The 24,146-nt window shown below is 36.0% G+C and overlaps 1 protein-coding gene across 1 annotated transcript; it reads left to right on the top strand.

Moving 5' to 3' along the window:
- Nucleotides 1-6,419: 6,419 nt before the first annotated feature.
- On the top strand, nucleotides 6,420-8,735 carry P2RY1 (purinergic receptor P2Y1). Its single transcript, XM_053458998.1, has 2 exons — nucleotides 6,420-6,636; nucleotides 7,188-8,735. Exon 2 carries the CDS (start codon nucleotides 7,249-7,251, stop codon nucleotides 8,332-8,334), a length of 1,086 nt encoding a protein of 361 aa, XP_053314973.1. The 5' UTR covers nucleotides 6,420-6,636; nucleotides 7,188-7,248; the 3' UTR covers nucleotides 8,335-8,735.
- The last annotated feature ends 15,411 nt before the right edge of the window (nucleotides 8,736-24,146 follow it).

The following is a 24,146-nucleotide window of genomic DNA, read 5'->3' as shown; positions in this document are numbered from 1 at the left end:
CACTTAATTAAAAAGGGCACAAACAAATCCTACACAATCTTTACTTTTACAGAATTACATTTTAAGTTGCAATACTTTATTAAAATTAAAGGTTTCATTATTCTTAATTAACTTTCAAAATGGACAAGTACTGGATAAGGATATTTGCACATGTAGTGTTCTACAGAGACTTTTGTCTTTGTGATGCTTGTCATTGTTCTCTAATGACACAGAGACTACTTTCTGTTTTTTTTGTTTTTTTTTTCCGAAAGACAAAGCTAACAGAGCCTCACCAAAATGGAAAAGTTTTATAGCAACACAATATAGTCAATATAAAAAAATAACCCAGAGGTTTTGGTCAACAGGAAAAGGGTATGATAAATATATCTTTACAGAGTTAGTAATGCTTCCTCTTCTATTCTTTAACTGTAGCTTTTGTATTACAATGCTTTGAATTACTAAACTAACAAGATGAATAAATATTATGGATAACGCTTAGTTAAAGGTTACTATTATGCATGGTGTTTGCTTGTCCCTTTGCATTTGTTCTTCTCTAATTGAATATACTAGAAATAACCTCTCACCTCAATCAATAATGCAATTATTATATTATCATATTTAGACTACAAAGAAGATTTGACACTTAAATCCTAGATTTTACATTTCTGTAAATTAAACTATACTGTACTGCACATAGGAAATGGTACAGAGTAAATTCAACATATATGTATTAAAAATCCACCTAATGTGAATACCAGGAGAAAGGTAGCTTAATTTCCTATCCCCAGGATCTGCATGATTATTATTTCCCATTTGTTATCTGTGATTTATTATTACGTTGGTGATTATTGTTTCCCAGTTAGCATTTCTGAAGGAAAATAACTATAACCAGGATATGAAATTGATTACACAATGCTGACTCCTGCCTACCAGTCTGTCGATCTTAGATTCCATGAGACTTTTAGTCTAAAAATTCCAAACGAAATACAATGATTGGACTAAAAAAAGGATTCTATAAATATTTTCAATAAATTAATTTACTTTGCCTAATGTATTTACGCCCCCTCTGCAGCATTAGAATCATCATTCCTAGACTGCCCCACCCATTCCTAGAAATAAGTTTTTCATTAGGTAAAGCTTTGTCTCCTTCATCATTTTTCCAGGAATATTTGACATCTGTCACCCCTCCTCCCTCCTACCTCTGGCTCACCTTTCCTACCCTCCCTCCTGCTGTCAGTCTGTACATATATCCAGTAATAATATTTATTTAATCAATGTTTACAATGAGATACACTTTCTTGACTGGTCATATTTTGACTTCTACCTCTTTTGTAATAAAATCTTCAACCTTTTGAACTGTAAGCTTATTTGTGCATTGTCTTCCTTACCTTTTGTTTCTAGGAATCCAAGTTGTGCTGCTTGGGTCCAAGAATGAAATGGTTCCTCCCACCCACCAAAATCACACCCACATCCATTATGTTACATTATGATTAATATAGTCACTCTCTCATGCTCTCTCACACTCTTATTCACTCTTTGGGATCTCTGCACACTCTCCCATGCTTTCTCTTAACATATTCCTACCTCCTCCACTGACTGCTCCCATGTCCCTGTCTACTTTCCCCCAGCTCTGCTTTTTCTGTTGTTTCTTCATGGTCTCCTGCCTTTTGTGTCACTTCATCTGTCTTCTTTCTTCATCTTGCATTTCAACTTCATTTCTTCATGATTCCTCTGGTATTTTTGTTAGTATGCAGCTACATCCAGGTGGCAGGTGAATACCTTAATGACCAACATCAGGGGCAAGGGATGCCACAGGTGAACCTGTAGAAACTTACAGGCCTGCCTCTGAGTAGCTATCACACTAAAGGCTTAAGAGGTGTTTCTAACAGTGCATGGAATGATCTATGCTACTGTAGAATTTGATGTTACTACTAAGAACATACCATGTTAAATAGCACAGATAACAGTAGAGTCTTACATTATCAAGCACTCACTGCTTCTTTGTTAAAGGAGTCCATAGCAACCTTCATTGCAGCCCCATTAACATATTGGATCGATATGTAAATTATTTTTCCAAGTGTTTTACAATGCTTTGAACTCCCATCTGCCACTTAAATATTCAATTGAGAATGATAAGAATTGTATAAATTATGTTTTTATTCTGTTTATGTTATGTAGGCTATTTGGTGATATAAAAGTACACATCTGTAAACTGATCTAAAAATAATTTGCACCTTTACAAACCTTTTTTGAGTGTCATAGTTTATTATGTAAACAAAACTCCCTCTAATACACAGATTTTGTTTACATAATACAGAAGTGTGACAGGAAGTAAAAAAAAAGGTTGTACAAAACAATTCTTAAAGTTCACCTGTAATCATAAAATAAAAATATGGCTTTTGTATACGATACAATGTACTTTACATTGTGCTATTACAGTTGTATAGATTAAAATCCTGATCCTGTCTAGCTCACTGCATATATAATTATAGATGACAAATATGGCCGCTAAGCTGGCTGTGTGGTAATATTGGCCAAAAATAAAATAAAAAATGTTTTTATTCTAATAGTTTTATCTATATGCTTTATACAGTAATGCAATATAAGCTTGTATGTAAATTAATATATAGTATACTAGTATAATATAATTCTAATATAATACATTCTATGTTGTCAGTGCTTGATATAGCTCTCAGGAATAAGTTGGATATGCAAATTCATAAGATCTTAGATTCATAAGATAATTTTGTTTTAATTACCCATATTATTCCTTTAGATTGTAAACTCTCGAGCAGGGGCCCTCAAAAGCCCACCATTCCTAACTGGAACATTGTATAAAAGTACCATAAGGTTTGATGGCAAGCTTATAGACAGGGTTCTCATGTCCTGATGTGTCTGTTTGTATTAATGTATATTTGTTATGTCTGTTAACTGCCCCATTTAAATTATACAGATCCCCTTTATCTGCAGTATGGTGATGGATGTGTGAGGTTTCATGTTTTTTTCTTTCAGTGAAGCCAGCAGATAATTATTTTACATTTATGTTATCAATCGCAATCCCCTAAATTAAATGATGGTATATTTTAAGATTTAAACCATATACCGTATTGGCTCGAATATAGGCCGCACTTTTTTCCCCCACTTTAAGTTTTTAAAGTGGGGGTGCGGCCTATATTCGGGGTCTAGCGCCCGACGCCCGGGACATGCAGTCCCGGGCGGCGCCGGGCAGGCAGCGGGGTTAGGATACAGATCCCCCGCAGCGGTGCAGGGGACCTGCATCCTTCTCCCCGATACGCTCAGACAGCCTCCCCTGCCAGCACTTCCCACGGGGGGGGGGTGCCGGCACGGGAGGTTATCTAAGCGTTTTACCTCTGCCCACCCCCGACTTACCGGAGCAGACTCCCGGGTGTCTTGCGGGGCCGGCGGGAGACATTTACGCAATACGCAAATGCAACTTCCGGTAACGGTACCGGAAGTTGCATACGCGTATTGCGTAGATGTCCCTCGCCGGCCCTGAAGACACCCGGGAGTCTGCTCCGGTAAGTCGAGGAGGGGGGGCAGAGGAGGACAGCGGCAGCGTATCGCGGGGAGGGAGGACAGCGTATCGCGGGGAGGGAGGACAGCGGATCTCGGGGAGGGAGGACAGCGGATCTCGGGGAGGGAGGGCAGCGGATCTCGGGGAGGGAGGGCAGCGGATCTCGGGGAGGGAGGGCAGCGGATCTCGGGGAGGGAGGACAGCGGCAGCGTATCGCGGGGAGGGAGGACAGTGGCAGCATATCTCGGGGAGGGAGGACAGTGGCAGCATGTTTTTTTTGGTGCTTTTTTAAAGAAAAAAAACTTTTTCTTTAAAAAAGCACCAAACTTTTAGGGTGCGGCCTATATACGGGGGCGGCCTATATCCGAGCCAATACGGTACATTCAAAGCATTGCTCTTAATAAGGGCAACTGCAGATAAAATATATTGGATTAAGTATATTCTTTTTTGCAAAACTTTACATTTTATATATACATTTTATATATGCCCATATTTCCTGATGTAAAGACCATAATCAGTGCTTTATTTTATCTTAGAATCATGATAGCGTTATCCCTAACCCATGCATGTTAAAATTCCTTCTCTGTATTAGCTTCTACTCCTTCTGATGAAACACTGCTTCATTTATCTACCATCCTTTCAGTAAAGTAAAACTTTTTTACATTACATCCAAACCTCCACTCTTTGATCACAGCTTGGGACAATTGAATTGGAATTATTGTGTTTATTTTAATAGGGCATTAGTACCATTTCTTGCCCTCAAGAAAAAAAAGAGAGGGCATTGTTGGTAGTAGTAGGTAGGTGGAGTGGGGTTAAATATCAAAAGGTACTACTTTAGAAAAAGTAATTAATAACTGAAATACACATTGCGTGCAGTTAAAGATTGTCAAATGAGGTTGCTTTAGAAAGCATCAAAAGCCATAAGACAAGAAAGAAAGCTTTAGGAGCTTTTAAATTGGGTTAGACGGGCTATTTTGGTTTTCACTTACTTACAATCTTAGTTTCTATGTTAACTAATAAAACACACATAATCATACTCAAGCAAGCCTCACTGATTCTGGAAATTTGCAGATGTTCAGGAAGACAGGCAGCCACACAAACATTTCCTGAGTAGGTACAGAACACGATGCATCCCTGATATGCAGAAGGCATCGCAAGATTAAAAAGGTGCGAGATCCCCAGGGAAGGGAAGCTTCGTTTAAAGAAACCTTCACATTCAAATATATGTAACAACACTTTCAAACATCACAAATATATTTCCAAATGTTGCAGACCTATGTTAAGAACTGTAGCAGACTTGGGAAACCAACTTAAACTTCACTTTGGCCAATTAAAATGTTTGACATATTTTTCATAGAAACAGGCTTCTTCTACACAATAGTTAAATACGATTATTGCTCTGGACAATAAGGGAGGAACACATAAGCACATGTTAAATAAAACGTAACCTAAAATGAAAATAAAGCATTTATCATTATCAGGATTCTTTGTGCCAGGGAATCAGTTTATCTCTGCACATATTTTTGAATTCTGCTAAGGAAGTGTTGAATGTAAAAGAAAATATTTCAACAACATGCATCTGAAAAAGTATACATTTGTATTGTATATCATATACACTTTCAATGTACAAAAGTATATAACTGTCGTGCTACATAATACCAGTTCAAGTAGAAACTGTTAATTTTACCTGCTGTTTCACCGGGTGATAGCTTATGGGCAAAGCACCGTTATTGACACAATAGGCTTGATTTAATGACTTCCTAACCTTAAAGAGTTGCACTGTTTGTGGCATGCAAATTGCCAAATAACAACTGTGTTATGTAGACATGGAACTGCTACAAAAGCTACAATGAAATCAATAGAAAATAAGAAACATGTGCGCACCTTTTGGTGGTGTGCTACTGAAATATAAGAAATAAATGCCCAAGGCTTCTTTGTTTACAAATATGACCTTCAGACCTTCTATACAGTTTGGAGAGAGACCACATTTGTGGAACGCCTCTATTTGCACGCCCTGGAAAAATATGCACAGAATATTTTAGATCCTTTTCATAAGCTTTTTCTCCTGCCCCTTCTCCAGGAGCGGCAACAAACTTCCAGAGTTTGTGTCCATACTTTTCACGAGTCATCAGAACATCTGGCTACACCAAACACATGACCTTCTCCTCGAGTAATGTGCATCCTGCGGGGGTCCTCACCATAAACAGACCCATAAACAATAAACCTGATTAATCACGTAAAAAAAAAATTCTCTATTTACAAATAAATGGCTAAGGAGACTAAAATGCCACCAGGGCCATTCAGTGTCACCACAGGGTGAATTTTATGACAGGCGCTATCGTGGGAAGCGCCGTATAAACACACTTTGCTAAAGGTGATAAGAGGAGACTCGCATTTCCTTACACCTATTGTTTACACAGCTATTGTGGTTTCGGCACCCTGTTTTGCCGTAACTGGTCAGCAGTCTTGCATTCCTGCTCCAGATCCCCGATGGGCAGTCGTGCATGTGCTTCCCTACCAATTCTGTTCTGATGTCCCAAGTCTTTCGTACTGACAGCAACTTGCTGCTTTTTCTCGTAGTACTTATACTAACACTCCTCTAATCTTCATGCATCTGATCAAAACCCAAATACAACTGATTCCCTATTCCCTGCTGGCTAGAAAACCTTCTTTCCTTCACTACGGTTGTCAAAATGTATCATACTGAAAGGAAAGCTGAGAATAATGCAAGCCTGCGGGGAAATCTCCTTATCAGAATGCATGTTGCTTTAGAGAGACCACGCCTGCTGCCTGTGACAATGTAACAAGGAGGTTGAACTCTGCTCCCTCCCACCCTCTCTCTCTCTCTCCTCTCTCTTTCTCCTCTCTCTTTTTCTCTGTATGTCTCTGCGTCCCCTCCCCTTTCTCACTGTCTCTTGCTCATTCTGTTGGAGGAGTACCTTCCAGAGTTTCTCCTCTGTGTGTGAAGGAATCAATGTGAGAAGGCAGATTATTGCACTGTGCTGGAGAGCTTCTGAAGGGCAATGCAACTTTCACAGCGCTCTACCCCACACTTTATTGCTTAATGGAAAGACCACTGTGACAGCTTTCTATTGCCAGGATCAGAGGGACAACACTGTGAGGTAGGCAAGCCTTGGTGTAAACGTACACACCCGAGTTATTTCAATGGATGGAAGTTTTTTTTCTCTCTGTGATTTTAACCCTATGTACTCCTTACTATTATTTGTATTATTATTATTTTATTTATATAGCGCCAACAATTTACACAGTGGCTCTTACGGTAAATACAATCAAAGGGTGTGAGAAAACTATAATTGACGATTAAGACGAACTGATACGTTAGATAAAGAGGGCCCTGGTTACAAGCTTGCATTCAAAGGTGACCAGACACTATATACTTCTGTTAACGTAGTATTCTAGATCGCATGCAGCCCTGCAATGCAATACAGAATGGGAGGGTGGGTTATCTTATAAATTACCAATGTGTGTCCACCGCACAGCCTGTTTAGACTAAGTAGGAAGTTTGACTTTTTATTGCTCTGTTTTTCGCATTTGTTTTATAACATCAAAGAAACCCTACTGTCAGTTCCACTGCATATTAACCCTTTATTGACCAACACTGTAATAACTGCCAGATCCTTTTTTTTTTTCTTCTTCTTCCTCCACATTTTAGATGATTGCAGCCACCGACCCCGTTGTTTTCCTCTCTTTGCCTGTTTTGACTTGAAAAGATCATGACAGAAGTCTTTCTCTCAGCCCTTTTGAATGTTACTCAGAGCACTTTGCTAGCAAGTGGCTCCTCTGCTGGGAATGTCACAAAATGCTCCCTGACAAAGACTGGCTTTCAGTTCTATTACCTTCCTGCTGTGTATATAGTAGTTTGCATTACAGGATTTATTGGTAATAGTGTAGCAATATGGATGTTCATTTTTCACATGAAACCATGGAGCAGTATTTCGGTCTACATGTTCAATTTGGCACTTGCGGATTTTTTATATGTTCTATCCCTCCCAGCGCTGATATTTTATTATTTCAATAAAACAGACTGGATCTTTGGAGATGTCATGTGCAAATTGCAAAGATTTATTTTCCATGTTAATCTTTATGGAAGCATTTTGTTCTTGACTTGCATCAGTGTGCACAGATACACAGGGGTAGTGCATCCTCTCAAGTCACTTGGGAGACTGAAGAAGAAAAATTCCGTCTACATCAGTGCACTTGTCTGGTTCATTGTGATTGCTGGTATCTCACCTATCTTATTCTTCTCTGGTACTGCAACCAGGAAAAATAAAACCATCACATGTTTCGATACGTCTGCTGACGAATACTTAAGAAGCTACTTTATCTACAGCATGTGCACCACTGTCTTTGGGTTCTGCATTCCCTTTATATTAATTCTGGGTTGCTATGGATTAATAGTCCGAGCCTTGATCTACAAAGATATGAACAATGCCCCCCTTCGAAAGAAATCTATTTATCTTGTTATAATTGTGCTGACTGTTTTTGCTGTTTCCTACCTTCCCTTCCATGTGATGAAGAATTTAAATTTGCGAGCTAGGCTGGACTTTCAATCTCCAGAGATGTGCTTCTTCAATGATAGGGTGTATGCTACCTACCAAGTGACTAGGGGCCTTGCTAGCCTCAATAGCTGTGTAGACCCCATCCTCTACTTCTTGGCAGGAGATACCTTTCGGCGGAGGCTGTCCAGGGCAACTAGAAAAGCATCTAGAAGAAGCGAAGCAAACGTACAGTCTAAAAGTGAGGAGATGACTCTGAACATCTTATCAGAGTATAAGCAGAACGGGGACACGAGCTTGTGAAGACAAAAAAGATACCTGGATTACCGAAGACACTCAGCATAATGGAATGTGTCTCGTCTGATTCTGGATGCTCCTCGTAATGATGTTACGGGTAAAAGTCAATTGAAATACAGAAGCAAGCAGACAAGAGATACTTGTTCTAGAGAAGGCTGAAAGTTCTATGGCATAGTTGTAGACGTGCATTTCCAGAAGCATCTTGTGGAACGAAAAAAGTTGTTTGTTTTCCGTACATTTTCTTTACCCCAAAAAGCTAAATAACGGTATCTTTATTTTTACATATATTCCAGAATTTACTGTGAATACGATTTAACTACTGCTACTAATGGTGAAGGAATGTATCTGAAAAAGCTGTAATGTACTGTTCTAAAGATATCTTAAAGTATTACTAAAGTAGGTGATTTTATATCTTGTGAATCTGTTTTCATCTTAGCAAATGGACATTTAAATTATTTTTCAGAAGAGACACTCTAGAATTTAGAAACAGAGTATTTCTGCAACAGAGGTGTATGTGACAAAAACTCACCTGACTTATCGTTTTGGGCTGGTTATACCCATTAAATCTTGCTGTCATTTTTGTCATTTAGCCGTGTCAGTTAAAATTAGACAAATGTGGTGAAATATTTTAACCAAATTTCATTGTTGAGCGGGAAGAATATTGTTGACATGTTTTTCTGATGATGTCTGTTGTGAACAAAAGGTGATTTATCTACCTACCTACCCACCCCTATCAGCTTTGACGTCTAAATGAAGCACTTGGTACTAAATATTAGAAATCTATATTACAGTGTCAGTTAACAATGACAATTGTATTGCACAATTTTTTTTTATATATATATGTTTGTTGAAGCAATTTCATTCTAGTTGAAAATGGGTGTGTATCGAGTTGGATGCCAATAAGGGCTTTATCTGTGATTTTAAAAAGCTACCTGCTGAAAGACATTCTTCTCTACAAAAATACAGTGAATAGCAAGATATTCATGGGAAGACTAATTAGAAAATATGGTATGCTAATAATTAGCTATGTGTTTTCCTTTTGTTCACCTCCTGGCTAAAATAAGGAGAACATGCCACAGCACAATACCATGGATGTAATATGTGACTGTTCACTTCTGATCTTGAACTGGTTCCACTTATTGCTGATAAACACTGTTTTGTATTTATAACGACATATACATGACCTAAGCGTTGATACTTTTCCAACTCAGTTCTGAACGCTGTAATAATTTTCTTGACATGCGGCGTGATGTGTCTTGCATCACGCCAAAAGAATATGAAGGGATAAATATGTGATTTTTATGTTAAACGTACTGTGTATGTTTGGAATATAGTATGTGTTTAATGCTCATGTGAAAAATGTTTATTTTTGTACCATCTGTAATTTAATATAGTTCAGTAAATCAGTTTTACTTGTGATTAACAGTGCCATTTAATTGATTTGCCTATGGAGATGGTGTTACTTGACATTTAAGCTTCTCAGGTTTTGTAGGTCGCAATTAACTAAATGTGTTTAACTTTCACAATAAAAGGGTTGTCCGTTTTCTATACAGCGCTGTGATGTGTGCATGCAGGTGTATCTGTATAGCATGGTATTAGAGGCTAGTGACATCGACAAGGGAACAGCAGTACAGTGTGTTTGGTATTGTAATTAGCCATTTAAAGCTGAAAGAGACCCAATAAAACTCTAAACTACTTTTTTTGCTGTTTTTACATTATTAATCATAAAGAAAACAAGGGAGCAACAATATATTAATATAAATTGGACCTCAATGGTGAGTCTTCAAGAATATAGGGGAAGCGTGTATCTGTGTATGACATTTTACTATTCTTTAACTCGTTCTATCAAGAGGCATATTCGTGTGTACGGAGAGCATACTTGTGTGTGAAGCGTCTGTCTATATAACCATTTGATAAGGCTACTGTCATTTAGCCACTATTTGTCATGGGAAGTAATTGGGCAAGAGAGCAGAAGCCAAGGTTTACCTTACTATTGCCATAAAAAAACACCTGTTTTAATGAACAACTTCATTTTTGCTTAGGTTTAGCCTGCAGATGCATTTCAGCAGCTACTCCTGTGCAGAAAGAAGCAATGCACATTATCATTCATTTCGCTTGATTAACGTCTATGTCATTGATACGATTGTGCATGACAGCATTGTATGTAAATTCCTTTCTGTCAGTACTATTGTTGTTGTCTGGCTTCTCTCTTACCTTTTTTAATGTGCTTTTCTAAAACATGATAACTAAGCTAATTCAATAATAATGGGGGGGGTATTAAAACTTAGAATGCATTCAAATGAACCTGTAAGGATAGGATAGAAATATTAATAATTACTATTTATACAACCATGGAATATGATTCGGAAGTGTTGCAATGTACAATACTTATTTAAAAAAGATTAAGGGTGTGCTCCAATTTTTTTGTTCCAATTGAACCTAATTGTGCATTGAATTTCATTACAAAGCTTGCTTCTGTACATTTCTGAAAATAATATCAGAATGAGTAAATATGTATTTAATTAACATCTCACAAAATGTCTCTTTTCACCCCACATTGCATTTATTTTGCGATTCTTATCTTTTCATTAGCCATCCAACAAACACACGGCTTACAATGCAGAATGCACAAGGGATCATGGGGGAATTGAAAATGTTTTCCAAATGATTGATTCTGAATACTTTCATTTATTTTTTTCATTATAACTATTTTGAGGAATTAATATATCTTCTACACAATGTCTATGCATAATTCATCCATTAATTCATTTTTGTTTTACAAAAGCCATCACAAAACATATCTTAATATATTAATCTGGAATAATGAACAAGACTTATGGATTTATTTTTCTGTTTCATGGTGAACATTGGAAGTAAAAAGCTAAGTAACAATGGGGCAAACAGTGCAGAATAATCATTTCAGGTTTATGAAAGGGAAAAAAAATATATTGATTTTTTTTTACTGAAAGTCTTATTGTTATTATCTTAAATTCCATGCCATTTTCTTGACCCAATTTTCCAAGCAGAGATTTTCTCGTGCAGCAGAATGACTGTTTCTAAACATTTCTTTTAGCCTAATGTTTTAATAATTCTATTTCCACTCATGCGTTCTGACTATAATAAAACATATATTCTAGCGATATATTATACTTATATATATTGTAAACTGAAATTAATAGGGGTTTAAAGTCTGATTTGCCCAATCGTTTGATTACATAATGCCCATCTGAAGATGATAGTATTGCTTTTGGTTAAGGAATCTCAATGCCTTGGACATGTAAGGGCCTATTGAAGTGTATTCATTGTATCTGGAATTACTAGGTCAGTTGAACATTTCAACTCCCAGAATTCATCATGTTTTGTGAAGCTCCAACCCATGCAAGAAGGGTTGAGCTCGCTTTGTATAATGTGAGATAAAATGAAATTACGTTTAGGAGAGGCTTACCCAGATTGGACCTTCATAATTCATAGTAAAGGTCAACGAGTTTACATCTATACTTCGTCGGTTCAGTAACTTATACGTATAACTTATACGTATAACTTATACTTATACAAATCCATTTTAATGTTGCCTCACTGAGCATTAAAGTTAAGCAGAGCAATCTATTTCAAGTAAATTGTTGTCCATGTCTTTGTGGCGTATTAATTTAAATAGTACCTTAGAAGTAGAATCATTAGTAAAGTAGCAGGTACATAATGGTAAATGTTTTTTTAGCAAAGTTGGCAAAAAGCCTTTTTTTGAAACCCTTAGATTGCATTTTTTAACCATGGAGTATAATACAAAAATAACTTTCAGTGGCGTGGTTGTTATCTACCATAAAATACTGTAGACAGGAAATATAGATGGCAGGCGATGACCCTGCTGTCCTTTCCGATCTATTTGCAAACTGCTGGGCCTTGTTCTATATATACAGCTACACGTATCCCATGGAAGACCTAATTCTACTGTATTTGCCCCAATGATTCTTAAATGTAGTTTACATAAACGGGCCTTCATTTATGGTACCCAGGCATTATCTAAAATCTTTAACAATATCACGTTACTCATGATTCTTTGTTTTTTGTAATCCTCTTTTCATTTAGCTTTATAATCTGAATTATTGCATACTGTATGCCATTACTGTTCTTTAAAATCCACTCTTAGAGTTGGCTTAGCTCTGATATAAGTTTTCTTCTATTGCACAGCATTTTTAATGGCGTTTTAATTTAATGATTTTATTCAGTCTCATGTTGGGAAATATGCCAACTCTAAAATAATGGACCGCTTACTAGATATATCTACTAAATCTTTCAGTCGTGCACTAATACATTTTAGATATTTTATTTGACATCAAGCCCAAGTATTCATGTAAGTCGAACATTTGATTTATATGTGCCCAGGCCATTTTTAAATGTTTAGCTATCAACTTTCACGATGAAATTCCTGCTACCATCCTATTTATGGGTGACCAAAGGTTGTTAAAGTATGAAGGCATTGGTCCATGATAGGGTTGCTTATAATTGAGCCTGCAGCTTAGCAGAGTGTTATATTAAAAGACTGTGTTTCTTTTATCTCAGAGAAGTTATGTTAGCGTGAAATAAAGCCTGTGAAATTATCAGATATGCCTGTTGTGAGAATCTACTGCGCTTTGCCCCTTCTTTTTCTTTTTTGCAATGAAAGAAAAGTGAAAAATGTCTTCACACTCACTGTCTTTGTTATAACTTCAGATTTTTTTTTTCTTGTAGAACAATTATTTAAGCTTCAACTATGACGTTTTGTGCAGCTGTACAAGCTTCCTTAAAATAAATCCACCAATAAGTCCTTCTTATGGATTGCTGTGATAAGCACTCTCATTCAATCCATCCATCCATGAGTTGCCATGCAGTATCTGAACAAACATGTTTCTGCTCTGTTCAGCAAACTATTCTTTTCAACAAATTCGACAAATTGTTTTTCAACATACTGCTTTAGACATGTCCTTATTTCCCTTACAAAAAAGTATCACTTAAAGCGACTTTTACTTTCCAAAGAACAACATACTGCAGACCAGTGTACACAATAAGCCTGTCTAGATGACTGGGTCTGAAAGCCTTAAAAGCGAGATTGAGAAGAAAGGAGATGGGTTGAGGAAAAGTGATTAATTTGGTAGATATTTTTTGTGCCACTTAACACACATATATATATATATATATATATATATATATATAGATAGATAGATAGCTTTTTTTTAAAAACAAGATATCTCCAAATCAGTTACACTAAATGACAACCAGGAAGCATAATACATAGCTAGCATAGCTGAATTTAACTATTTTAAGAGCTGTGTAAGCGACAGGCATACTTCATGAGCTTTCAGACGCCAAACGTATGAATCCATTTTCAACCATGTTAGGTTAAGTGTCACAATAACATTGAAATTATATGGCTCAGTGGATCTCCTTTGATTGATTTGTTACTCTCTCCAGTGAAGGTCATCTGTTTAAAACAACCCAGATCCAGATAATGCACCTGTTACTTTTGGCCGTCTGCTCCGCTGTCAATTCATAGGCATTGTAGTCCAGAAGCAGCTGGTGTACCAGAGGTTGTCTGCTGCTGCCTAGCCATCACAAAACAATATATTAATTGATTATTGGTACAAAAATGGACACAAGAAACCACTTTCAATTAAGAAATCCTTATAGAAAATCACATGAATGCATATGTTTCGGTAGAGAACCTTAATGTGTGGTACATAACAGAGTTATGGTTGTGTTCTTGAAATCATACACTTGAATAAACATATTAATAGAAAAATATTCATTACTTTTAAAAACCCAGTGGGAATTACATTATGATATATAGCTGTGTGTTTGTTTGCTTTATTGCATAATAGATTGAACTTGCCAAAAAAAGACATTTTCTGTTAAGCATTCTTGTAAAACCAGAGCAGTTTTTCTGATCTACTGTACACAATTCCACAAATGCCAACCCCACCCTATAAAAATGCACAGCGTTTTCTTTCTGGGGATTTATTTTCAAAACGAAAAAGATAAAAATAGATCAGCTATTTGAACTAGAAAATTTCCCTATATCTTTTTTTCGCCATTTTATAATAATATTTTAAAATATAATGAAGTAAAAAATAAAAACACATTCAATACTTCTACATGTTTAAAAAAAAACAGTAAAAACATTTAAAAAAAAACACATTCAGATCATAATATTTACACGTTCTAACTTATTTTAAAATAAAGTCGAAAAACACATTTTTGATATATGCCATAGAGAAAGCAAAGATTTTGCGAGATTAAATTTAAAGTCCATGTTCATATTGTGTGTTTTTATAGCCAAGCATTTCTTACAGGAGCGTTATTCTTGTCCAAACAGGTATATGCCATCTTTTAATGGGCCAACATCCATGGAGTAAGAAACAGAGTGACATAGTCGCTTTTTCAACTGAATTGATTTTTGTGTTAACGTGTTTCTGTTAACCTTTCACAGCTGGAGCTTAGTGTATCAGAGGGTTATGCTGAGATATGGATTTATATCTTGTGATCTTCTGATGTTCCCCATCTCTGAGTAAATTCCTCAGAGGATAAGAGTAGAGAAAAGGATCTAGGGAATACATTGTATGTCCTGAATAGGTTTTCTAATTAGCTCGCTCTACAGCCATAACCGAGTACTGAGCACTGGGCAGGCATCTAGTTATTCCTCTAGGCAAGAGAAACGTTGAATTGTTTTGTCGAGTGCAGAGCTGCAGGTTTTAATATTGTGGAAGTCATAATGTTTATTTTGCTGGACGGTGCTGGTCAATGAATCAGAAGATGAGTTGTGGTGAGACGTTTTGTCAGATATTTGGAAAGATCTTTGGAGACTTGTACTGAAAGAGGAGCTGTGGGAGGTGGAGGTTAGATAATGCATAGTTAAATCTTATGAAACTTCTTCCAGATTTAAATATGAAAGGCCTTCCTTTAAATATGAAGAAGATTATATGAATATGGAGATTTTTGCCAGGTTACTCCTACGTAACAAATAACTAATTTATTCAATTGTGCCACTTTGCTTTTGCCTTCTTACAACTGACAATTTAGTGAATACACTTCAGCGTATTAGGTGAAGATAATTATTTTATATTTAGTACTTATATTTTTGAAAATCAAAAGATCTGTTCAATGTGTCTTACACAATTCAGTTATTACATTTGGACACTCATAAGTGTGACTTCAATCGATGTGTAATCTCCTTCATGATCCTAATGATGCCATCACAGGTTGCAGAAGAAGATGAAATCTGTGCCACAAAACACTGATTCCTTCAAGGAGTGGAACTCTTAACCAGATGTTTATCTAAAAGCTCAAAACATGCAAAAGACTCTGTCTATCAAAATTATCCTAGAGCTAATGTGCCGTTTTTACTTGTCCAGGTCATTTCTGTTTCAAAAATAGCTCTGATGCTGCACCATCTGGTTTCAACTTAAATGTTGATTTTATAACCGAAGTTTAACTATTAAAGCAAATAGATTAAGAAACCACGCAGATTAGACTTTAACTATTTAGTCTATTTTGCTTATTGTTCGTGAGGTGGACTTAAACAGACAGACAAAGCTGCGCAAATCTATGTAGATATTACTAGCCAGACAGAAAATTTCAGGAGCCAGGATTTTTTTTTTTTTGGAATAAATGCATCCAGGTTGCTTATAGGTATAACTACCTGTGGGATATTTCATCAAATGTCTGTTACATCCTGGATCCAGAGACGTTCATTCGCAGGTGTGTGTGCTAACATATGTACACGCACATATACAGTATATATCTATCGAGAGTGTACGAGAAAGAGAATTTCTGTTCGAAGATTATGTATCCTAATGTCAATTATACAGTATTTCTCTCATTCTAATGGTAATTTTAAGCCGCATATGTTTTCATTATAGTTTCTCTGTATTGTTTTAGCAGCTGACAATTCCCGGCTTGTATAGACAAAGCTAGAAGAACATTTCCCTCTCGTTTAAGCCACACCCAATCCTCAAAGCAAGTCTAAGCAGTGGAATGCTTGCATTTCCTCCTTACAATTAGTATACTGGTACACTGGCCTAATTAGACACCAAGAGCTCTAGGGTCGGCAACCTCTGGCATTCCAGCTGTTACTCTATTACTCGCAGGATTCTCAGCCAACAGCAGTGTACAACAATGGACAAGCATTCATGTGAAGCATTATTCATGGTACTGGATGGGAAGCCAATAGACGTCTATCACTGCATGGAGGAGTATTATGAACATAAATGTGGTTTTCTGTGATCTGTATTTTTCCTAGCTGGATGTATAATGAGAATGCAATTTGAAATGCAATCATATTATAACATATTCGCTTTACATATTGCTGAATTAAATGTAAATGAAATATGTGTATGCCTTGAACACCCAAGAGAGTCCTGCTGAAAACATCTTGACTTCCACATGAGAAGACTTTTAACTCATAGGAGCTGGCTTGCATCTTGGCAACACAGACTTGAAATGATGTACCTCGAAGAGAGTTTTTAATTTGTATTTATTTTTTGCTATTTGTAAACGTACAGGGGATGGTGAAAAGCTACATGTCCCACCTGCATGGTTTAAACCCTACAAAAAGGTGATTGTTGAAAAGGTAACAATGTCCTCAGGGCAGGAATGACAATATTCAGCCCAAGAGGAAAGCAGGGACACAGCAAAACTACCGGTGATATTTCTATACTATCCCAGCAAGCTACCTCAACTGTATTGTCCAAACACATTGTCTCTAAACATTACACTCCTTAAAGAACGCCTACAAAAGCAGCACATAAAAGAAGTCGAAAAATATGGCCTGGGGTCATGAATGCATGTAACCAAATACTTCTGTGGAATTCTAACTACAGAGATAAAATCCTGCTGCCACCCTCTGATCTTCTGTTATTGGCCATTAAGTAGTATGTATAGCTTGGAGGAGAGAACAAATTTAAATAAATTGTTTAAAATGGTTTAACAAAGTACAAGAGGGATGTTTGTTTTCCAAGGAGGAGAAATGTTAAAACAAGAGATCACAATTTAAAACTAGAGGGTCAGAGGCTTAGGTATAATTTAAGGAAGCTTTATTTTAGTGGGTAGTAGATACATTGAGCAGCTTCCTAGCAGAAGTGGTAGAGGCTAATATAGTGAGGGAATTTCAACATGCATGCATACAGCTATCAGTAATCTGAGAAAAAAACTAAGGACTGATTAAAGTCTGAGTCTTTACATCAGGAAAAATGCGCAGACTAGATGGGCCACATAGTTACATGTTTCTATGTAAGTAATCACTTTACTAATGTATGTGTATATATATATGTATATATATGTATGTATATATATATATATATATATATATATATATGTATATATATATATGTATATAAATCACATGAAAACTGGAATCCTATGCTGTAATATTTTCCTTTTTTGCATCAGGGCTTGCGTTTTAGTTAATGATGATAATTGCAACAGAATATGCATAAAATTATTGCTATATCCAAAGTAATGTAAGATGTTAAGCTACCAATATTTTATAAGATTCATGTAAAAAATAGTAGATTAGTATATTTTGTAGATTTTGTATTTTGTAAAAGTATGTGAAATAGTCCTGTGGCTTTGGCCAGCAGGTTTAACTGTGTTCGTAAAAGCTAAAATAAGATGGTTTATTCACAAAGCCTTGTGTTGCAGTTCAAACAAAACCTTTAATTGAATTGGATTTACAATGCATTATAAAGGTTACTTCTTCTGAGAACTAACACAGTTTAGTTAATAAAACCTCTATGTTACCATAATCGTAGAAAACCATGGATGAACAGTCTCTTCCAGCAGAATGTGCTAGCATTTTAATCTGTGTCATGTAATGACATACTCTGCCGCATAGATAAATGAGAATATTGTGCTTATATGGAATAGTAGCAACATTGTCACTTGTCATGCAGACTAGCTAAAAGGTTACTTGGCTTTGACTTTAAAGGTCTTGAATGTCTATGGTGCTTTGTATTATGACTACTTCATATATATATGGTATATTCTATTCATACCAAGGGGGAGAGATATACAGTTATGAATATTCTTTATCCATAAATTATCAACATATTGCATGGTATAGTACAATGATGGCTAAGAACGTTTGCTTCAAGGAAATTAATATTGCATTCTGAAAGCCCCCAAACAACTGCACAGGGACAAATTTAAAAATAATGTATATCAACATGTATATACAATGCATTAAAGTGCATATGGTGGCTGGAGTACCCCTTAAATGTGAAATGTCAAGAAAAAGGTAAACCATTGATAATTATTAATTGGATTAGAAAATCTCAAAATGCTACCATTACTAAAGGCAGAAAATCATGTGTCAGAATATACTGGGGCTCGATTCATGGCATTACTTGGTGATAAATGGAGTAAAACATTTCCTAGTTCTCGTTGCTACCAAGATAAAGTAAAATATTGTCATGGCCGGATTAATGGCGGAACAGATGGATTAGTTGCTCCAGAGCCCTGGTGTTCTGAGTTTTTGGTTTACCTCTCATCTGTCCCATGAAGTGAAGATCCAATCGGGTCCTTCGACATGCAGCAATGATCCAGGAAATTACATTACTTGACATCATGCTGTGTCAGTGAGGGAGGATGATTGTCGCACACCGCGGACCACATCAGATCGCAGCTCAGTGAAGGAGCTACAGGCTACGAGAAGCATACAGGAGGGACGTGGATAGTGCAGTAAGTACTGTGTATGTGTGTACGTATATATGTGAATGTGTGTTTATGTCTTGGGGAAAAGAATATAAATAAGAAAGAGGATGAAAAATGTTAAAGTCAGACAAGCAAGTAAAAAGCAAAGAAGACAGAACAAAGTGATGGAAAGATGTGAGTAATTGATATGCAGAAAAGGGGGAAAAAGAAAATAGAACAGAAGAAAAAGGTCACAAGCGGCAGAAAGCAAAAAAAAGGGGGAAAAGAAGAGCTTGCTAGAGACAGGAAATCCAAAAATGGGCCCCTTCCTGTATAATTGCTCCAGGGTCCAAAGCTCCTTAATCTGGCCAGAGTCTTGAGAGAAGCCATGTTTAACTGGGGAGTCAATAGGCCAGTTTCTTCTTTCCTTGTGCAAGGCAGCAGTGTTTGGCCATGATCACTTTCCTCCCAATCCCCACTCACTAAAAGCTGTCTGGGGCTACCCATGCCCCCATACATGCAGCTAACCTTCCCTTACACATGGCTAGCCCTGCCAACCTGTAGAAGTTACCAGGTATATCCTTAATGTCTATGATTAGGTAACATATATTAATAATTTAATATAATAGAACTTATTGTGTTCTTTTTTAAACATCGCAACATCCCACCATGGGATATTACATATTACTGGGCTGGAAGTGGTAAGATGAGGGGGCCCTTGCACTTTAAGGCTGCCAATGACGTAGGTGCGGCCGAGACTGGATATGAGAGGCAACACACTAGATTTTTATATTTATTCATCATGTGGTTGGCCACAAACTTTAGCTGGGGTGGCAGATCGGGTGTTTATGGAGGGATGTTGGCTGGTGGCCTGATGGCCAGACTGGGCTTGCATATTAAACTGTTTTTTTTTTTTTTAGCAGTGGTTAATTAAAGTAAGACTTTAGTATTTTAACTAGGTTTAAGAATAAAATATCTTGATCACCTTGCTTTTCACCACCCATCCTGAGCTATGAGAGAGCGAGAAGTGTGTAGAAGTGTGCTTTTCACTGACCATGCATTTTACAGGTTAATTCTTACCATGTTATTTTATTCATTTTTTTCTCCATTTGTTAACCATTTCACAATAATTTATGAAGATGCTCATCAGATGTAATGAGTTTAGAATTTGAATAGGTATCATGCTGGTAGCATTATTAATGCATAAAGAATAAAAATATTCACTTTGATTAGCCTGGCTTCACAAGATCACAAGAATAATGTGCCATGATCCAAAAATGTATTGTGAAGTTAAAAAACGCTCTTGACGGAATATTCTAGGTTTTATTTTGTTATATTTAAAGTAGTTTCACTGTCCTGCTTATCAGCAGTAGGTACTGTTATATCATCAATGATCACCTTGGGCTTTAAATCTATTACGATCTTGTTTTTCTTTCTAAATAATTACATTTTAATAATATGTAGGAAATTTAATTCCATTTGTAAAAAATATGTAACCTGAACAATAATGATTTTTAACGCATTAAACATTAAAAGTAAATTGTGTTTAATTGCAATTTAGAAAATCAAATGTATGTTTTCAAGGCTGTGTAGTTACTTACATAGTACTTTTTCAACCATAGCTCACATGAAATGCAAACAATATACATATTAGAAAGAAGAATTATCATTATGCCGCACAACACTTCCCTATACTGAGAGTCTAAACAATTGTCATTGTACTTTGTTCCCATTTTATAAACATCAAATAAAGCTTTTATGGTTTAATCCTAAATGTTCTCGAGATGGGATAATCCACATTTTTATACTTTGTGTTAATCTCTCCCTTTTAAAAAAAATAAAATAAATAACGTAATATTCAGTTTCCCTTTCAAAATATACAACCTAATTATGATGTTCTTTTTCAAGCAGTAAATATCCATCAGCCTAGTCTTGAGGGTATATAGAGAATCAGATGGCAATTAATTAAACGTCAGATAAAATAATTGCAAAGTTCAAGTGTAGTACATCTCAGCCTGTATTTTAAAGAGTGCTTTATATATTTTAGTCTCAATGATGAAGTGTTAAATACTGCAAATGCTATGGCTGCAATTGCTACATGGCCCTTTTTGAAACAAACAATCATAATGGTAAGTATCATTTATAGCCTTTTTCTACAACAATTGCAGGGCTATAGGATAGTCTTTGCCAACTGCAACTAGACCACAATTTATTTCAGAAGCCCTGCCCTGCCTAGTGGATAATCTGGCCATGTAAAAGATTCCATATACCCAGAATCTGGATAATCTGGATAAGAAAAAAGGCAGATTTTGGGCCCAATGATGATCCTAGCAGTTAGAATACACACTGTAATGGTTATCTCAAATCCATCCCTAAAGTACATTTTAGTTATTTAGATATAATTCTAAAATAGATCTACATGCAGTTAAAGCTCTAAACCAAGTCAATGATATTGTTTCAAGTGTGTTAAATAAACATATTACATCTTGAATAGAGAACCGATGACTTTATCCAAACCACAAAATATAAATATTCATTAAAACATGTTGTAGGTGGTTAATAGAAGGCTACATGTCATTAGAAAGGATGTTAAAAAAAAAGGATGAAGATCTGTGGTGAGATCTTTCCAATCTCCAAACTGTAGCAGTCCTGGGAAAGATTGAGTTGTATAGATATTTGTCAGCGAGAATGTATGTAGAGTAGGACTCGTCCAGTGCATGCATCCTGGGTCTTTTTCCCAAGGGAACCAATGACCGTTAAATGCCCAGCCACAATTTAGCATATTCTAAAATGTCTAGTTTGCTTCCATCACAGTTTTGATATTCAAAAGCTGCCAACAGTCATACTTAACATTAAGCAAATCGGACAGATGTGAGGATAGCAGAGTTGGGAGCATTGGGCTGCCAATCATAACAGCTACAAGAAAAATAGGGACAGCTGCATATAGTGATTGATTCTAGATACAGTTGTTTGATTAAACAAAGCCCCTACCTCTTTTATTTAGGAGAGTGTTAAGGAAATGCCAACAATATTAATGTTCCTCTGAAAAACTGCTTTACAGACTGCTTTGGTAATACATGTCGAACAACTTAAAACGATTTGACCTGCCAAACATATTTAATATAGCAACACTTACCGTGTATACCAAACAAAAAATTGAATTTGGAGTCTGCTTCCTTAGTGTTGACAAAAGGCAGGGGAGGTTATAATATCAATTTTTATATTCCCTTGAGCCTGTAGCGGTTGCTTGGGGGTAAAGATCCAGACATTGATGGATTTCCAATCTCAATAATGGAAGTAGTTAAACAAAGCCTATACACAGATAACATTTTGATCACTCTAACAAATTCTTTCTTTTCATTGGTCATCCTACAAAAATATTGATACAGTATATCTTTGCCTCATGGCACAACATCCGCCATACAAGTATTAGATATAGGCCGGATGCAACAAATTCTAAAAGCACTTTCAAATTGGAGAAGAAATTCATTCTAATTCTTATTAATGCAGTAACTACATGGTCAATCTACAGACTATATTGATTTGAAGTGTAGCAGTTATAAAAAAAAATGTCAGGACAAACGTCCTAAGAAGAGCAAACCAAAAGAAAAACACAAAAAATTCAAAAAATTAGATTTCTAGTTTTTGGAAACAGGCAGACCAACTTTGAGTGCCTAATGTAATTATCATTGCACCTCCCTATTAATTGACATGATAATGTTTTACACCAAGAAAGGTTGGATTGCTTGACTAGGTATAGAGTTTGCATCCTTGCTATAAAAAATAAATAAAAAACTCAATATATCTATTTAGACGTTGGATGATCTACTGTGATTATAAGATATGCAAGTTAAAAGCATATAATTGGAGCAGCTAAACAAATGTTGGGATCTGTGCCCTGGAAGTTAAATTGCTAACTGGTAAGTATACATTTAGCATGGGAAGTGCTTATCATGAAAAGTCTGGATTTTTCAAGACTTGTTCTGGAGGACTTCTTCCTATCACTTACACTATCATAGGTACTAAGAGGAGCATAACAATGTATTCATTTAAACAGCTTTACATTTCCATACACGTATTACTAGGAACTTGTCTTAACATTATTTCACAGCCTTTTCAATCTGTCTGCAGTGATATATGGAAAGTCATATAAGTCCATGTAACGTGCAGCAAAGTTTTACAGAAAATCTACCCAATAAGGATTAAAAGAGTCTGACCTAGATTACCCTGAGGACAGTTTTGTAGCTGCCAGTATCGTCAGCCAACAAGATTCAGAATCAAGATGCTAATCACAGAGCCAAATGTTCCCCTGATTATGATACATTGCACAGCTTGGCATCTGGACACAGCTTCCAAACAGTGAGTATAGACAATTTTAGGAATTTTTGTATCTGAAGTACCAAAGTACATCAAAGGGATAATACATTTTACCGTAAACTATTCAAAAAATATGATGTGAGATACAGTAAACACAAGCATACAAAATAAAAAAGGCAAGTACAGAAAGTTCATTGTGTAGAAAAATGATACAAAACGGATACTTTATCCAGTTCAATAGATTAAAATAAATGTATAAATAAATGTATTTCTTATGATTTGTTAAAATGATAAAAAGTAACACACTACATGCTATACTTGTTTAAGGTCTAAGGTTGCAGTGTCGACCACAATAAACAGAGTAATGAACTACAGAACTTTGACACTGTTCCTGAGAGCAATAAACATTAACAGAGAACCAAGCAATGACTTGACAATTCACAGTTCCAAACCCCATCAGTGGCTACAACTCTATAACACCATCATTGACTACAACTATAGAACAATAAACAATATATGAGGCAGCAATAGATATTAGAAGCCAGGTTAGGATACATTTAAATGGAAGCATTTAACGATCATAGGTATTTCGCAAATGTGCTGATGAAAATGGATTAGTAATCGCTGGCAGGCAGACAAGCTATACTTATAATAATGGATGTGTTGACACTGTGTTTTGAAAAGAAAAAAATCACCAATTTTTGCAGGAAGAGACAGGAATAGTTTGCTCTAATTATATGATAAGAAAGGGGGACAGTAATTATCTTTGAAAACAGTGTATTTTGCTAAGAATCTAAAATGCATTTATTGATAACCTAACACACTCGGGATATCATATTTGA

This window comes from Spea bombifrons, chromosome 3 (genome assembly GCF_027358695.1).
Source record: "Spea bombifrons isolate aSpeBom1 chromosome 3, aSpeBom1.2.pri, whole genome shotgun sequence".
In the NCBI taxonomy this organism is placed as follows: domain Eukaryota; kingdom Metazoa; phylum Chordata; class Amphibia; order Anura; family Pelobatidae; genus Spea; species Spea bombifrons.
This window is presented reverse-complemented; position numbering and strand designations above follow the sequence as displayed.

Coding starts and splice junctions, on each gene's coding strand:
- P2RY1 (XM_053458998.1), top strand. CDS start 7,249: ATGACAGAAGTCTTTCTCTCAGCCCTTTTGAATGTTACTCAGAGCACT.